The sequence below is a fragment of the Juglans regia genome, chromosome 1 (assembly GCF_001411555.2).
Source record: "Juglans regia cultivar Chandler chromosome 1, Walnut 2.0, whole genome shotgun sequence".
Classification (NCBI taxonomy): domain Eukaryota; kingdom Viridiplantae; phylum Streptophyta; class Magnoliopsida; order Fagales; family Juglandaceae; genus Juglans; species Juglans regia.
This window is the reverse complement of record NC_049901.1, coordinates 44,108,213-44,124,998: the sequence shown is the minus strand read 5'-3', so window position 1 is coordinate 44,124,998 and position 16,786 is coordinate 44,108,213. Positions and strand designations below refer to the sequence as shown.

General features: G+C 42.6%; 1 protein-coding gene across 1 annotated transcript; it reads left to right on the top strand.

Moving 5' to 3' along the window:
* Nucleotides 1-10,645: 10,645 nt before the first annotated feature.
* On the top strand, nt 10,646-16,621 carry LOC109012657 (protein-tyrosine-phosphatase IBR5-like). Its single transcript, XM_018994408.2, has 6 exons — nt 10,646-11,092; nt 11,244-11,505; nt 12,575-12,674; nt 15,098-15,155; nt 15,381-15,487; nt 16,030-16,621. Exons 2-6 carry the CDS (start codon nt 11,269-11,271, stop codon nt 16,326-16,328), a joined length of 801 nt encoding a protein of 266 aa, XP_018849953.1. The 5' UTR covers nt 10,646-11,092; nt 11,244-11,268; the 3' UTR covers nt 16,329-16,621.
* Nucleotides 16,622-16,786: the final 165 nt, after the last annotated feature.

Genomic DNA, 16,786 nt, shown 5'->3' with positions numbered 1-16,786 from the left:
ACGGTTGTTCCTGCATTCTTTAACGTTGATTCATCCTACTAATTAATTGGACTTTGACATTATACAAACAATAGAAAAGAGAGGAACCCTTGACTTTATACTCAATGAGAATGAGAATTTCCTTCTTACATGTTCTAATAGACCATAACCAATCATTGATACAAATAGTTTAAGATAAATGTGAATAGAAATGGTTTACAGGAAAACACTGAAGATGAAAAGTCATAATTTTTCTCAATGTTTGGTGGTCTGTAATGGCGAGATTACAATTGAGTTTATAGATGTTAGGTGTGGTTACGATGGGTTTCTTGAAACATATAGTGATAGAATTGAAAGTTTTATTATTATTGAAGGATGGAGTAGACATCATGTTTATTACTGAGAGAAGCTCGAAGGTGATGAACGAGTTGAGACTAGGGTTGTCCATTGTGTAGTGGTTTGCTAAAGCAATGGAGGACTGTCTGAAGGGAGAAAAAAAGGACTTCTACACCATGATAAGGGAAGGAAATCGCAGTTTCATAGCTCAATGGTGCTAAAATGCTCGCGGTTTCTACATGGCGCTAGTGGAATACAGCGGTGGTAGCAGGCTTAGTTTTATCTTCATACTTGAAGAGATGAAGGGTAAGGGATGGAGGAGGATGGCAGAGGCGTTGTGGGAGTTTGCAAATAAAGGGAGAGGCATAAGTCATTATAGAGGAGGGGCACCTATGAAGCCGTTGGTGGCAGTGCTTCAGCTGCAAAAACGCTCGTATAGGGAGGTTGGAGCTGACAATAAAGCTGGTGTAACCCCATGAGAATGGATTGGAGACAAAGGTGCCATGGAAGCTCAGAGAGGTGCCTCTGCAAGACAAGTTAACATGCATGGGACCAGTAGAGCTCCTCTAACTGTCGGTACAGTTAGTGCTCAGTGGAAGGGTGGCAATGGCAGGCCTTCTGTCGCCTTGGCAGAGGGGGGCATATGCAGTACGCTGCTGGACTTGAAGGCACAACTGAAGGAACTTCAAGAAAAAATGGCCTTTTTTATATGGTGTGAAGAGGAAAAAAGGACATGAGCTTGGGCTTGGAGATTAATAGGCTTGGTACAGGCTTGGGCTTAGAGGAAAGTGGACTCAACAGAGTTATAGATGGGCAGCCAAAAGGGGACAAGTGGGCCTAGGCTCAGAGGTTGCTAGACCCAGTAGAGTTATAACAGTAGAGCAAGTGGGCTGCTCCTTTGGGCCTTAGCCCATGGGGCAAAATGGAGGAAAGGCAAGGCTCGAGACTCAGGTCGTGTGGAGAATCAAAGAGGGTGGTGAACTAGAGCCCTTTACCGACGGGAGTCTGGCATCCTTGCTAGGAAAGGTGCTGACCCTTTCTCGAACGATCGAGGAACCCTCAACGGTGGCCCAAAGGGTGATGACAACGGTGGGGGAGTCGACGACAACAATCTCTGAAAGGGCTTTGGACTTTTCCCTACCATCGAGCGTCAGATCTCCAGCTCATCTCAGCTAGAAAATGCCGACGAGAAGCAGGGAAGTGGTTGCCATTGATTCTTTGGTGCTATCTCTTTCTACGAAGGCTCTACAGCAGATGGATGTGGGTCTAGATCTGTATAAAGTGGTTGGAAGTGATGAGGGAGCTGTTGAAGGGTCTTCATAGATGCTTATTCCGATGAAGGGCTTCTCTTTATAGGCATAGGAATCTCTTTGTAGAGGAGGAGATGGGGATGCTGATGGTTTCACAATGGGCTACTAGAGATGGGGAGCCCATACCCTTAAACTGTATGTTACCAGGTCAATCTAGTGTTTCTGATTGGGTTCTACATAATGTGAAGGAAATTCAACATTGTGTGGGGATGGAGTGTGAGGGTTTTGAGGAAAACTTTATGGCTTTGCTTACTGCCATTGATATGGGTCATGCTTAGCTCAAGAAATCTAGTTCCAAAAAACAGACTGAGCTAAAGAGACTAACATGGTCTCTTAAATATGAGGGCAGCTCAAGTTGAGAAAGATCCAAAGATAAGAGGCTATCACATTTTTTATGAAGCCCATAATTGTTTCTTGGAATGTCTGAGGGCTCAATGAGGCCAATAAGCATCATCGAATAAAAAATTTGCTTCGTAAGTGGAAGGCAGACATAGTATGCTTACAAGAAATCAAGTTGAAATCTATTCCAAGAATAATTGTTCAAAGTATATGGAGCTGTTGATATGTGAATAGGGCTTATCTTGCATCTGATGGGGCTTTAGGAAGTGTTCTAGTGATGTGGGATAGAAGTGTGGTAGAGAAAATGAAGAAATTCATAAGAGAGTACATAGTGGCATGTTCCTTTGAGAGTGTGGAAGATAGCTTCTTGTTGGTATTTACAAGCCAGATGTGGACAATAATAGAAGACTTTTACAGGAAGAAATAGTTGGAGTACATAGCTGGTGGGACATACAATGATACATAGGTGGTGATTTAAATGTTGTGTTGACTTCAATAAGGGCGCCAAGTTGATTGCTTGGTCTCCACCAACATGGGGGTTCGTAAAACTTAATGTAGACAGTGGTTCACTTGCCAATCCCAGAATGGTTGGTGGGGGGGAGGGGGCGGCATTGTTGATACGGTAAAAATTGCTCAACAGGCCGGAAGGGGAGAAAGAGTCATTCATGGCCCACTGGGGCGACTTGGGCTTCGTTCGGTGTTGTTTGGAGCCCCTAGCTGTGTTCTGGTGCCGCTGTACAGCGGCAGTGCGTACGTCTATGGCGGTGAATGGAAAATAAGAGCAGAGAAAGTAAAGAGAGATGACACTAGGATTTACGTGGTTTGACACCAGGCCTACGTCCACGGGGGCTTGGAGAGGAGAAATCCACTATAATATTCTTGTTTACAATCTCTCATGGTCTTTCATATCTCACTGTACAATGGTGATGCTGAATATAAATTTATTGGAGAAGAGGCCTTCATTGGAGCTCCCTGCGTATTTGGTTTTGAAGGAGAAGTCAACTAGGAAGAAGGAGAACTGAAGACCAAGAAGAAGAAGGCCTTTTAGAAGAAGAACCTCCCCCTCTATTTATCTGAATCCTTTTTCCCGCGTGCGCCTGCCAAGCCCATTTTGCATGTCTGATTGTGCCCCATCTGCCAGCCCCTGCACCCACGTTATCTCCTGGCGTCCTGTCCCCCCTGACACCCCATGACCCTTCTTGTCCCCCCTTGTTCCTTAGCCTTTAATCCAAGTGGACTAGGCCTGGTGGCTGGGCCCGTATGGACTTCTGTTGATTTTCCCCCTCACAGTACCCTGCGATTCTAAGGGCAGGTAAGAACCTTGAGAATCTTTAGAGGTAAAAATGTTGATGACCTAATCAGCCCGAATATGTAGGGAAGTAAACTCCAGAGGCCCATTCTTGTTCATTTTTTCCTCTGGCACAAACAATAAATATTTTCGAACTCAAGGTTTGACTGTGTAGAGTGCGAGCGCGATGCTCGGCTAAGGCGAGAGATGGACTCAACCGTGTATGGTTCGAGCGCGAAGCTCGGATGAGGCAAGAAACTGGCTCGATCGTATATGGTGTGAGCGCGGAGCTCAGGTAAGGTAGGAGATGGACTCGACTGCGTATGGTGCGAGCGCGGAACTCAGATAAGGCGGGAGATGGACTTGACCGCGTATTGTGCGAGCTTGAAACTCGGGTGTTTGTTGTTATTTGTAAAGTGTATGTTCGTTTGATGCCTTTATTTTAGTGTTAGAGTTTGTGTGAAATAACCCACGTGAAGAGATCAGAGGGCCTGTCGACCCACTGGGTCTACTTTAGGCGGTTGCTGAACCCGTCGGCTCGTTCCCGTAGGTAGCCCCCACATGGCGGCTGTGGAGCTAAGAGGCCCGTTAACTCTGTAGGCTCGTTCCCGAAGGTAACCCATTGGCAGTGGTTATGGCTCGAGCATGGCACTCGGCGCGAGTCATCTGAGAGCTCGAGGTGTCATCCGAGCGAGTGAGGTACCGAGCTGGTATTGTTTCGAGCTGGTGACTGTTGGACAGGTGATTCCCGAACTAAGTTACTCTCCTACAAGTGGTCTTTCGAGCTGGTGGCTATGATGGTGATTGCGGGGTGAAGTTGATTTTGTGCAGGTGGGCTGCCGAACTAAGGGGTAGGGTCCGTGCTGAGGAGATGTCGTGTGGTGCTCCCAGGCCCCAAGCTGAGTTCCCGATCATATTTTCGAGTGGAACAAACCCCAGGCTGAGGGGGTGTCGAGCTGGTGGGTTGAGGAGGTCACTTCCGAACAAAGTGTGGGCCTGTCCGAGAGGAGATTTCCCTAGCCGATGATGACCAGTCCCGAGCTGAGGAGATCCTGGTCTGATGAACCCCGAGTAGAGGTGTTTAGAGTCTAGACGAGTCTCGTGCCATGATTCTTGGGCTGTGCAAGGACCTCCCTGAGTAGTGTTTCATGTTCCGTGTTTCCCAACTAGAGGCAGAGGTAGGGGTGTAAACTCAAACCGGAAAACCGGACCGAACCGGACCGGTTTTACAGGTTTTGAAACGGTTCGGTCCGGAACCGGTTTTTAAAACGTAAAAACCGGCCGGTTCCGGTTCCGGAATTTTTTGGACCGGACCGGACCGGACCGATTGATTAAAAAAAATAAAAAATAATATTTTTATATATAAGTTTTATACAAAATATTATATATATATATATTAAATATTAATATATATAAGTTTTATATATAATGTATAATTATAAATTTTTATGTGAAATTTTATATATAACATATATATTCATATATGAAATAATTTCTTATTATAATTTATAAATTATTACATAAAATGTTAATACTAAATCACTAAAAGTTTATAACTAATACTAATATATAACTTATAACTATACCAATAGTCTAATATTAATATTATTATATAGTCTAATATATTAATAAAAGTATAAAACAGTTTTTTTTAAATCAAATTTTTTTTTTTTATAAACAAATTTTTAATGACAAATTGTGAAATTTATATTTTTAAAAAACTGGAAAACCGGACCGGACCGGACCGGAAACCGGTAAAACCGGAAGTACCAGTTTAGGAGGGTAACCGGTGCGTAATCGGTTTTGAAAAATATAAAACCGGTACATACCGGTTCGGTCCTAGATTTTATCCAAAACCGGACCGGACTGGACCGGTTACACCCCTAGGCAGAGGGGACTTTCCCGAGTGGAGGATGCCGAGCAGAGGAGGTGGCTCTGTCCCGAGTTGGTGGGCTACCATGCATGAGCTTCCCGTGCAACTAGGACCCGTCTAGATGACTCCCGAGCAAGAGGGGTTATGATGGAGACTCTCGAGTGGAGCGAGTTCTGGCTATGACTTCCAAGCAACGTGCGGATCGGTCCAAAGCCGAGTAAATCCAGGGCAGAGGAGTCCCGAGGAGTTAGGCTGTGGAGATTCCGGGTTGGTGGGCTGGGGAGGTGCCGAACTGTTGTCTCCCAAGCAGCAGGTTCCCGAGCTAAGGGAAGCAATGTGAAGGGCCGGTGGTTCTCGAGCTAGCGACAACCGAGCAGATGACCATCGAGCCGGTGAATCCCGAGTCGAGTGAGGGTGGTTCCCGAGTTGGGGGTTGCCATGCAGGTGCTACTTCCCGAGTCGAGGAGGACCCCATGTGGGGTGTGCCCGAGCCGATGTGCTACGTTGAGAACCATGAGCAGAGGAAGACCCCTTACGGGGTGTGCCTGAGCCGAAGTTCTGCCGTTGAGAACCATGAGCAGAGGAGGACCCCACACGGGGTGTGCCCAAGCCTAAGTGTTGCCATGGAGAACCATGAGCAGAGGAGGACCCCACACGGGGTGTGCCCGAGCCTAAGTGCTGCCGTGGAGAACCATGAGCAGAGGAGGACCCCGTGCGTGGTATGTCCGAACCGAGGTGCTGCCGTGGATAACCATGAGCAGAGGAGGTGGTTGTCGAGCCGAAAAGGTGGAGGAGGTGGGGTGTTTGCTGAACCGAAGGGGAGGAGGACCGTGGAGGTGTCGGCCATGGGTCGTCTCTAAGGGGACAGACGATGTCGACGATTCACATGGACACTGCCGGCGTAGCCCTTGGCCGGGCCACAGTGAGGGTGAGTCCGTGGCCTCTCTGTGCGTATGTTGGCGTGCGCCATGGAGAGTAGACCAACAACTGGGCGTGGCCCCCTGGAGGGGGATCACGTCACTCCTGACAGAAACTCTCGGCGGCCCAAGTGGTGGCCACTGGAGAGTCAGACGGGCTCACGATGGCCATCTGTGAGCCTATTGAGGGCATTGGACGTTGCCCCACTGTGCACGGCCAGTAACTACCATGATCGCCACGGCCGCGGCAATTCCGGTGGCCCGAAGTGCCCGCTGGTGGTGCCACGACGTGGGTATGAGGCTGCCCACTAGTGCACGGGACGTGCACCCGTCCGGTTGCCTTGAATGACACTGTTCATAGTGCCATGCATGGCCTCTACGTGGGTGGCACTGTGCACTTAGCCTCGTGGCTACTGTGCACTTTTAGATGCACAATATTTGCCCACTAACAACTTGGAAGTGCAAGTGTCCAAACAGTGTGTTTTTTTTTTTTTTTGTTGTAGAGCGATTCGAGTGCAGGGGCGAGGAGTTGATTGAGTCATTCGCCCACGATCCGCTCATTCTTCATAAATGTAAATGATAATAGAAATTGAGAATACTCATCTGGGAGGGTCTTATCTGTCCCTACGGTGATTTATTCAGTGTACCGAAAAATTATCCTTCTCCCCGAGAGGAAATAAGATCTCACAGGGGGCGTCACTGTTGATGCGGTAAAAATCGCTCAACAGGTCGGAAGGGGCAACTTGGCACTCATTCAACGTTGTTTGGAGCCCCCGTCAATGTTCCGGTGCGGCTGTATGACTGTACGACTGTACTGTGTACATCCATGACGGTGAATGGAAAATAACAGTAGAGAAACTAAAGAGAGATGACACTATGATTTATGTGGTTCGGCACTAGACCTACGTCCATGGGGGCTTGGGGAGGAGAAATCCACTATAATATTCTTGTTTATAGTCTCTCATGGTCTCTCATGTCTCACTGTATAACGGTGATGCTAAATATAAATTTACTGGAGAAGATGCCTTCACTGGAGCTCCCTGCGTATCTGGTTTCGAAGGAGAAGTCGACCAGGAAGAAGGAGACCTGAAGACCAAGAAGAAGAAGACCTTTCAGAAGAAGAACCTCTCATTCTATTTATTTGAATCCTTTTTCCTGCGTGTGCCGACCAATCACATTTTGCGTGTCTGACTGCGCTCCTTCTGCCAGCCCTTGCACCCACGTTACCTCCTGGTGCCCTATCCCTTCTGACACCCCATGACCCCTATGGCGCCCTGTCCCCCTTGACCCCCCTAACACCCCATGACCCTTCTTGTCCCCCCTTTGTCCCTTAGCATCTAATCTAAGTGGACTAGGTGATCGTAAGAAGTCCACATTGGAGGAGTTACAAGAGTTAGAGAGGATACAGGAGGGCCAGGTTCTTTTCTCAGAAGAGTTAACTCGGAAGTCAAGGTTAGTCTCAGAATTAGAGAGGGTTATCTTATTGGAGGAAATCTTTTGGCACCAAGATTCAAGAGTATTGTGGTTGAAATAAGGAGATCGAAATACAAAGTTATTTCATAGAGCTCTCATAGGAGAACCAACACTATTGAGATGCTGAATATAGATGGTGTGGCTTGTATGGACACCCCTGTAATTCGAGAACATGTTACTGATTTTTTTGAACACTTGGTTATTGAGCAAGAGGGGTGGCGATCAAAGCTTGATGGACTAGGTTTTGAGTGTATTAAGCCACAGAATGTCTCTTGGTTGGAGAAGTCCTTCGAGGGGACAGAGATTCACGGTGTGGTAAGGAGAATGGTCAAAGACAAAACACTTGGTTCAGACGAATTTTATACGGGATTCTTCCAATCATGTTGGCATGTGATGAAGGAGTATCTAATGAAGGTATTCCAGGAATTATTCTCGATTGGAAAATTTGAGAAAAGCCTCAATGCCACTTTTATTGCACTGATTCCTAAGAAAATTGGAAAATCAGAGGTAAAAGATTCTTGGCCCATTAGTCTTGTGAATGAAATGTATAAGATCATTTTCAAAGTGCTTGCAAATCGACTAGGGGAGGTATTAGAGAAGATCATTACAAAACCCCAAAATGCATTTGTAAGGGGTAGGTAAATTCTAGACTCAGTTCTCATCACCAATGAATGTCTAGATAATAGACTAAAATATGGCAATACGGGGATCCTATGTAAGTTGGATATGGAGAAGGTATATGATCATGCTAATTGAGACTTCCTACTTTACTTGCTTGGGAGTTGTGGATTTGGAGAGAGAATAGTACTCGTGGATCAGATGGTGCATATCAATTGCGAATTTTTTAGTTTTGGTGAATGGCAATCCAATTGGCTTTTTTAACAGCTCTCATGGCCTAAGAGAAGGGGATCTGTTGTCCCCACTCCTTTTTGTTGTTATTATGGAGGCGCTTCGCAGAATGATCTCGGCTTTGTGGTTGGATTCTCAGTTGGTGACCCCAATAGGGGTACTCTTAACATTTCTCACTTGTTGTTTGCAGATGAAACACTGATATTTTGTGAGGCAGAACAAAACTAGATTCAGGCACTAAGGGCACTTCAACTTTATTTTGAAGTGGCATCAGGTTTGAAAGTGAACTTTGACAAATCAGAGTTGGTGTGAGTTAGTAATGTTTGCAAAATCCAGCAATTAGCCAACACTATTGGATGTAAGGTTTCCTATCTTCCCATGAATTACCTTGGTATTCCGTTGGGGGATGCCTCAAGGGTTAAATCAATCTGGGATACAGTGATTGAGAAGATAAAACGTAAATTGACAAGTTGGAAAAGATTGCACTTGTTGAAAGGTGGCAGAGTCATCTTAATCAATAGCACATTGTCTAATTTATCAATGTACTTCTTATCTCTATTCCCAATTCCAGCAAGTGTGACGACCAAAATTGAGAAACTTCATCATGATTTCTTTTGGAGTGGCATGAGGGATGAATTCAAATTTCATCTAGTAAGTTGGAAAAAGTTATGCTCAAATCTCTTCTGGTGGATTAAGAATTAGAAATCTGAAGATTTTCAATCAGATTTTACTTGGGAAATGGTTGTGGCAATATAATATGGGACCGAAATGCTTATGGAAGTCAATGATTGATTGCAAATTTGGAGGTTTGTGGGGGTGGGAGGGGGGTTGGTGCACTAGAGAGGTAAGTGAGGCTTATGGAATGGGTGTCTAGAAGCATATTAGACGAGGGTGTGGGGTTTTTACTCGTCATACTAGACTCGTGTTGGGAGATGGATCTAGGATAAGATTCTAGAGTGACCTATGGTGTGGAAATAATGCCCTAAATGACCCATTCCCTTCAACTTTCCAGGTTGCATGTGAGAAAGAAGTTTTAGTGGCTGACTTTATGATGATATCTAGGGATCAAGTCCAATGGAACATCAACTTCACGGATCTTGTATTCCATGAGATCGAGCACTCAAGGAGCTAACACGTTGTGGTGGATACTCGCAGGTAAAGGTACATTCTCAATTTGCATTTTCTATAAGGCTCTCACACAGTCGCAGAACAATTAGTTTCCATGGAAAGGATTTGGCAAAATATGGCGTCTCCCAAAGCGGTATTTTTTGCTTAGACAACTTTTCTAGGTAAGATTTTGATGACGAATAACTTACGGAAACGCAGGGTGATCATAGTAAATTGGTGCTGCATGTGTAAGAAAATTGGTGAGACTATGGATCATCTTTTACTGCACTGTAAGATTGCTAGAGTGTTATGGGATGAATTATTCTACAGATTAGAGCTAGCTTGGGTTATGTCCACCACAATGGTTGCGCTTTAGGTCAATTGGACAAATCTAGGAAGTATTTCACAAATCACAACCATGTGGAAGATGGTTCATATCTGTATTCTATGGTGCTTATGGCAAGAGGCAAATGACCAAACGTTCGAAGACAAGGAGCACTCATTAGGGGAACTTAGATCTCTTTTTATTAGAACTTTATTTATATGGGCCATAGTTATAAATTTTAATGGACTCTGTTCATGACTTTCTTATTTATTTGGGTTATGTCCACCACAATGGTTACTTATTGTATATCATCTTGTATACTTAGACTATGTCTATTCTTATTAATATAATCGTTTACTTATTAAAAAATACAAATGGTTTAAGATATTACTAACTTTAGCTATAAATCCTATTAGGTGGTATTTCCTGATTCCATGCAACATCTCTCTAAAATTAAAAAAAAAAACAAATCGTCCAAGGATCGAATGCCGTGCGTGGTATCCAACAGTTAACCTTTTATAAATTTTCGTGTAGAAAACTACTACTTTGTGCATAACTCACTATAATTGTGACAACTCGAAGAGCCCAATCCTATTTTTTATACCATTTGATTTTATCATGCCCCCTTTGAAACTCCCAAATTTGCCTATATGCTAACATAAATAATAATAACCATTGAAACCATTAATTTAGTTTCAAATTTTCTAATATAAGAAAATATTCAATTATCAGAACTGTCACTTGTAAGCCTATCACTACTCTAGTTGGTATATGACCGCACTAAGATTATGGGATGTGGCACTCAAATGATTGGTATATCATGGGTTGCAGGCCTAAGTAGTTCTGGCAAGTCCTATGTGAAACAAGGAAACCTGCGCTGTTCATTACTCATTAGCACAATGACCATCAAAGAATCCAAAAAAAAAAAAAGCCTTCTTTTAGTTTCTGATAGCCGTTATAGCGGTGTTGAGCTCTGATCTATCCCATGAATACTACTGCTATATTGAAAAAAGATGTCCCATGAATACTGCTGTTGCTCCCCGTTGCTTCTAATAAATTCCCTCTTTCAACCGGAAAAGAGATAAATAAATAAATACGTGTTCGATCTCTAAGGTCGCAAGCGGCAAGCTCCACCTCAACCAGGACAACCTTGTGAGTCTGTGACATCCCTAAAAGGGGGGAAAAAGAGAGGACAAATCCATGCGCAGAATCTGATCAAAAAACGAGAACAAGCACAGGCTTGAAACTTCTCAGTACCACCCCTCTATCAGAGCTTCTCTCTATTTGCGAACTGAGGCAAGCATCGATACGTGAAATACTCTTCAATTTTTCACGCTCCTTTTCCGATTCCTTTTTGGTTTTGGCCTTTGTTATTTATCTTGACAGTCGTTGTTTTCTGAATTAGAAGCGTTTTCTTCACCTTGGTCTTTCTTGTTTTGTGCTTTAGAATCCCTCGACCAAATCTTGGGGCTATGAGGAAGAGGGAGAGAGAAAACCCTTGTGGGGTTTGTGGCCACTATCATAAATATGAAGAAGGAGAGGTCTGCGGGGTTTGTGGCCACCGGATTCCGGCTCCATCAGAGAAAACATCGATTCAAGTTAGCGCCTTTCCATCGGAGATCTTGCCCGAGTTCTTATATCTTGGTAGCTATGATAACGCATCGCGTTCGGAGCTTCTTAAGTCTCAGGGAATCTCTCGTGTTCTCAATGTAAGTTCTTTGTTTTCCTAGCATTCTAATGTTTGGTTCGGACTTGTACGATCAAGATTATAATATTTTGGCTGTTCTGCGTGCTGTGTTAATGTTAGTCTATTTAAATGTTCTATGAAATTGATCACTTTGATTGAATTTGTGATTTGGGATTGAATTTGGCTGTGGTTCTCTTCACGGTTACATAGGAAGCTGCTTTGTAAAATAATGGGAAGATTTGTTTGATGGTGGAGGGCTTCTGAATACGTTCTCTCTAATTTGTTTATCGTGTTTTATGATTTGAGTAACGTGGGGCTTCAAGAAAGATATATTAATTTCATAACTAATGCAACAATTATCTTTGATGGAATGGATTTTTTTTTTTTTGATAATTATCTTTGATGGAGTGGATAGCCTTGAGATCGAGTGGGGGAGTGGTATTTGACACTTTTCAGTGCCCTGAATGATCGTTTAGGGGGATAGGTCCAATGGTTATGCTGGTGCTGCTGGAGAGTGTTGCATGATCACATAAATTTAATGAGGATAAATGAAAGTTTATGAGAGAGCTATAAAGTATCCATGCTTTGTTATATCAAAAGTTTGGGGACTAAGAAATAATATGGCCATTATGTGGATAAATATGGGATTATATTTAATGAATGACCTATAAAGAAGTAAATAACAGCATGAGTTGAGGTCAAGACGGGAGAAACAGTTTAGGAGCTACAGGTACAATGTGAAGGCTAATGAAGCTAAATGAGTTTATCCCAAATACATTGGATTTATGAGTTAAATGTAAATTTGGCTCATATAGAACTAAATGAAAATGGTGATTTTCAAAATCAATAGTTATTTCGTATTAGAAAAAAGCAATATAACTACGCATATCATAGTACATTTGTAGGGAAGTTTGAGTTTCAGAAAAAAAAGAAAGAAAAGAAAAGAAATTATTGGTTGGAGATAGACAAAATGACTTCAAAACAGAAGTTCATCTCCTGTATTAATTTTTTCCCATAAAAAAAGTGATCTTGTACGATGCAAGGATGAGATTCTTATATTCTACTTTACTTTCTTTTATGTATATATGCAGACGGTACCTGCTTGTCAAAACCTCTACAAGAATTCATTCACCTATCACTGCCTCCAAGATGAGAAAACTTTGCCTTTTGATGATGCAAATCAATTTTTAGGTGTGTTATGCTTTCTAGTTCATAGGGAATTTATATTTGTTTTTCACTTGCTGCTTTTTAGATACTTGTGCTTATTGTGCAGCTCAGTGGAGTATTTTTTTTTTTCTTAATAAGTAAACAAATTTTATTGATCAAAGAATTAGGCAAAGCCCGATACAAATACAGGAACACCTATATGCCCTAATTAAGAGAGCACAAAAGAGACAAGAAAGTCATGTAGGTCCATGCCGTTGAAATCAACAGCAATGGCCCAGGTACATAAAGCACTGTAAAATGAAGCTATAAGTTCCTCTAGCGATCTCTCCTTGTCATCAAACGTCCTTGCATTGTGCTCCTGCCACAAATACCACATGATGCATACAAGGATCATCTTCTTAATCTGTTGCATGCCTCCTATATTTGTCCAGCTGGCTAGCACTGCCACTACAATCTTCGGCATAACCCAAGCCAGCTCTACTCTACCGATCACCTCATTCCACAAAACCCTTGCTATCTTACAATGTAATAGGAGATGGTCCACCGACTCTCCCGCTCCCCGACACATGCAACACCAATCTGCAATGATCACCCTCCTTTTCCTCAAGTTATCAGTTGTGAGTATCTTGCCCAAAGATATTGTCCATACGAAGAATGTAGCTTTGGAGGGCACCTTATGTCTCCAAAATCTTCTCCAAGGAAACTGAATGTTGGACTCTTGAGTGAGAGTCTTATAGGAAGAGCGAACTGAGAATACACCTTTCCCGGCGGGTGACCACCACAACTCATCTTGTTGATTGTTTGGTTTAACAGAGTACAAAAGGCTCTAAAAATCAACAAAATTGTTCATTTCCCAATCCTGTGCTGCTCTACTAAAACTGATGTCCCAATGGAACTGCCCACCCGATAACCCCATGACATCCGCCACTATTGCATCTTTATCACTAGCAATTTGGAATAGTGAGGGGAATGAATCTTGTAGGGAAGTATCACCACACCAAATATCTTTCCAGAATTTAATCCTGGAACCCTCACCCAACTGGAGTTGAGTATGTCGAGTAAAAACCTCTCATCCTCTTCTAATGTGTTTCCACAACCCCACTCCATAGGCTCCTCTAACATCTTTAGTACTCATCCCCCCCATATGCCTCCATATTTGTGCTCAATCACCATATTCCATACGGCTTCTAGTTCCTTATTATATCTTCACAGCCATTTTCCGAGTAACGCCCGATTAAAAATCCTCACATTTCTAATACCCAACCCACCATGGGAGATAGGATGACAACTGTTTCCCACTTCACTAGATGGAATTTGAACTCCTCCCCCAGGCCACCCCACAAGAAGTCACGTTGGAGTTTCTTAATTCGGTATGCCACACTTGTAGGTATAGGGAAAAAGTGACAAAAAATAAGTTGGCAAGTTAAAAAGTGTACTCTTGATCAAGGTAATCCTGCCACCTTTCGATAAGTACATTCTCTTCCATCCCGCTAATCTCTTCTCTATCTTCTCAATCACCATCTCCCATAAAGAGGATGCCCTCACAGCCACCCCTCTCTCTCTTTCTTATAAAAATACTCTCTTTCTTCCTCCTCCTCCTCGTAGTTATTGATAAGTAAGGATAAATGGTAAGGTGTAGCTGAATTTAAGGGGCCTTGCTTCTTCTTCTTCTCCTTTATGCTACAAATAGCAGTAGGGCTTTGCTTTGCTCAGTTTGGCCTAATAAGTGCCTTTAATGTTGTATACAAGAGAATATGCTTTATAAATACATTGGCAACTTGCATCTGCTTCTAGGGTCTTTACTTGTTTCCTTTATATATGATTAGGATTGTAAATGTTCCCTTTATTTGTTTTCTGCTATGCATCTTCACAATTTAGGTTTAACTTCCGGGCAAAACAATTGCTGATCTCTTTTGCAATATTGAGAAAGATCCTAAACTCCATCGTAATCCTGGTCACCACATTAGTTGCATTCTTTATTTTATTTGCTTTTTATTCAGGAAACTATATGTATTTTGGGGGTTAGGTACACTTTTTGCCGAGTTCTCTTCTCACTATCAAGTTGATAATCTCATCCTGGTGAATTATTTCCTCCATTTCCTCCATAGGTGCTATTTTTACATAGGGGCTTCACTCGATGCGGAACACTGGGACTAAGAGTGGCTAATGGAGAGTCAGTGTGATTAGGGAGGAAAGCCCTTCAATACTGTTATCCCTTAGATTGACAAAAGGAGATTACTGTTCTGCAATGTACTCAATAATAAACAATTCATTGACTATTATGATTAACTTTTTTGATAGGACTATTATGATTAACTTATGCAGTTTGTGACAGAGAATAAGCTTCAGTACCAATTTACTGAGGTTAATTGTTGGATCTTTCAATTGTACCGCAAACATTCTCATTTAATTGGCAGTTTTGAGTTTATGCGTGCTTGATTTTGCAGAGCAATGTGAAAGGGATAAAGCTCGTGTTCTGGTGCACTGCATGTCCGGAAAAAATAGGTAGATTATTACTGCAAAACAATTTGGGCCTGTCTCTGTCCCTCTCACCCGTTCCCCCTGCACATGCAAAGGTCAAAGACTAACATCCACAAGACGCATATAGTGACACTGGCTGCACACCCACTCACAAATGCATCAAGAATGCTACTACATAGTCTCCATACAAGCTTACTTCGATTTTTTGAAATTTTTACTCTGAAACAGTTGTTCTTTTCTCCCTGACAGGTCACCGGCTATTGTAATAGGTTACTTGATGAAGTCCAAAGGATGGAGACTTGCCCAAAGTTACCAGTGGGTGAAAGAGCGGAGACCATCTGTTGAACTATCTGAAGGTAAGAATATTTCTGTTACCACTTTGTCAGAATAATCAGTAAATTGCGTAGCTAAATTTAGGTAGTCTGAAGATAATATGTTGGAGTATCAGATTGGACTATCGCATCATTAAGCCCTAGATTATGACTATAGAGGTTGTTTGAAGTAAACAAATGCTGATGCTGGTCAACCTATGAAAGCTGGTTGGGACATATGGTGGTTTGGGATATTGCAACATGGATGGGTTGTAACTCATATTTTTTTTCTCCACCTTGTCTCAAGCTTCTTGTTCTTTTCCTTTCTTGGATGGGTTTGGGTCAGCATGCAAATTTAGTGCATATTAAAGCTTAACCTTCTCAAAGGTTTCATCATGCAAGGCAGCACTTGGGTTGGTAACTGTCCTTTTCTGGTGCTGTGATGAAGTGCTCTTGAAAGTTCTTTGTCGGTAAAGGGCTTGTCTAGCAAGTACTTAAAGCATACATTTAGTTGGAATTAACTATGGCCGGAGAATTAATGAGCTATCTCCCATCTCTAACTTCCATTTCTTTGTTTCTTAACATAGCTGTCTACCAGCAACTTCAGGAGTATGAGCAGAAGCTATATGGATCATTTGGTACAGGCAACCTTGTCCCACCAGTCTTTGCACCTGCAGTCGTGCCTTTGTTTAACTTCGGCTTCCCAAAGATTAATGATCCAGTTCCCATTCCCACTTTCAGCAATGTTGGTGCTACCTCTATTTTCGCCCGTCCTCCTTTAGACATTCCTCCACATGAATTTACTTTTGGAGCGGGCCTGATTCAGAAGAATAATGATAGTACACTGAACCCAAATGGGAGTGATATTCAAATGGAAGGTTCTTGATTTTCCTTTCCTTATATCCTCAGCGAGATCAACACTTGGTCAGAAGTTAAATCAGTCCTGACATATGGGTTTCTTTTTAACACATATGGATGTAAAGTGAGTAGAATACTCGGGACATTTTGGTTTGTAAGATTTGATATGTTCGTAAGTTCTGTGTGCCTTGTCTTCTCCTGTCTAATGTTCAAAGTTGAAACAATCTTGTCTCGTTCCTAATATCATACAAGTGATTCGATAGAACACATGTCTTCTCTATGCTCAATGTCCATTATACATTAAGATTAGGCTGGTGATCAGATGGAGAAAGGCAGGGAGGTAGGGAGACTTCGTTTCCTTTTCATTTCATGTGTGGGGTTTTTTTAATGATTTTGCAAAAATGTCTGGATCTTGAATATGAACATTTATAAAGCCCCTACATATATTTCCATTAAATTATTTTTCGAACTTCTATTTCATCATTG

Excerpts from the sequence above, each read along its gene's own strand:
- LOC109012657 (XM_018994408.2), top strand. The coding sequence starts at position 11,269 with ATGAGGAAGAGGGAGAGAGAAAACCCTTGTGGGGTTTGTGGCCACTAT. Across the intron at positions 11,506-12,574 it reads GAATCTCTCGTGTTCTCAAT|ACGGTACCTGCTTGTCAAAA; the intron begins GTAAGTTCTTTG and ends GTATATATGCAG. Across the intron at positions 12,675-15,097 it reads TGATGCAAATCAATTTTTAG|AGCAATGTGAAAGGGATAAA; the intron begins GTGTGTTATGCT and ends TTGATTTTGCAG.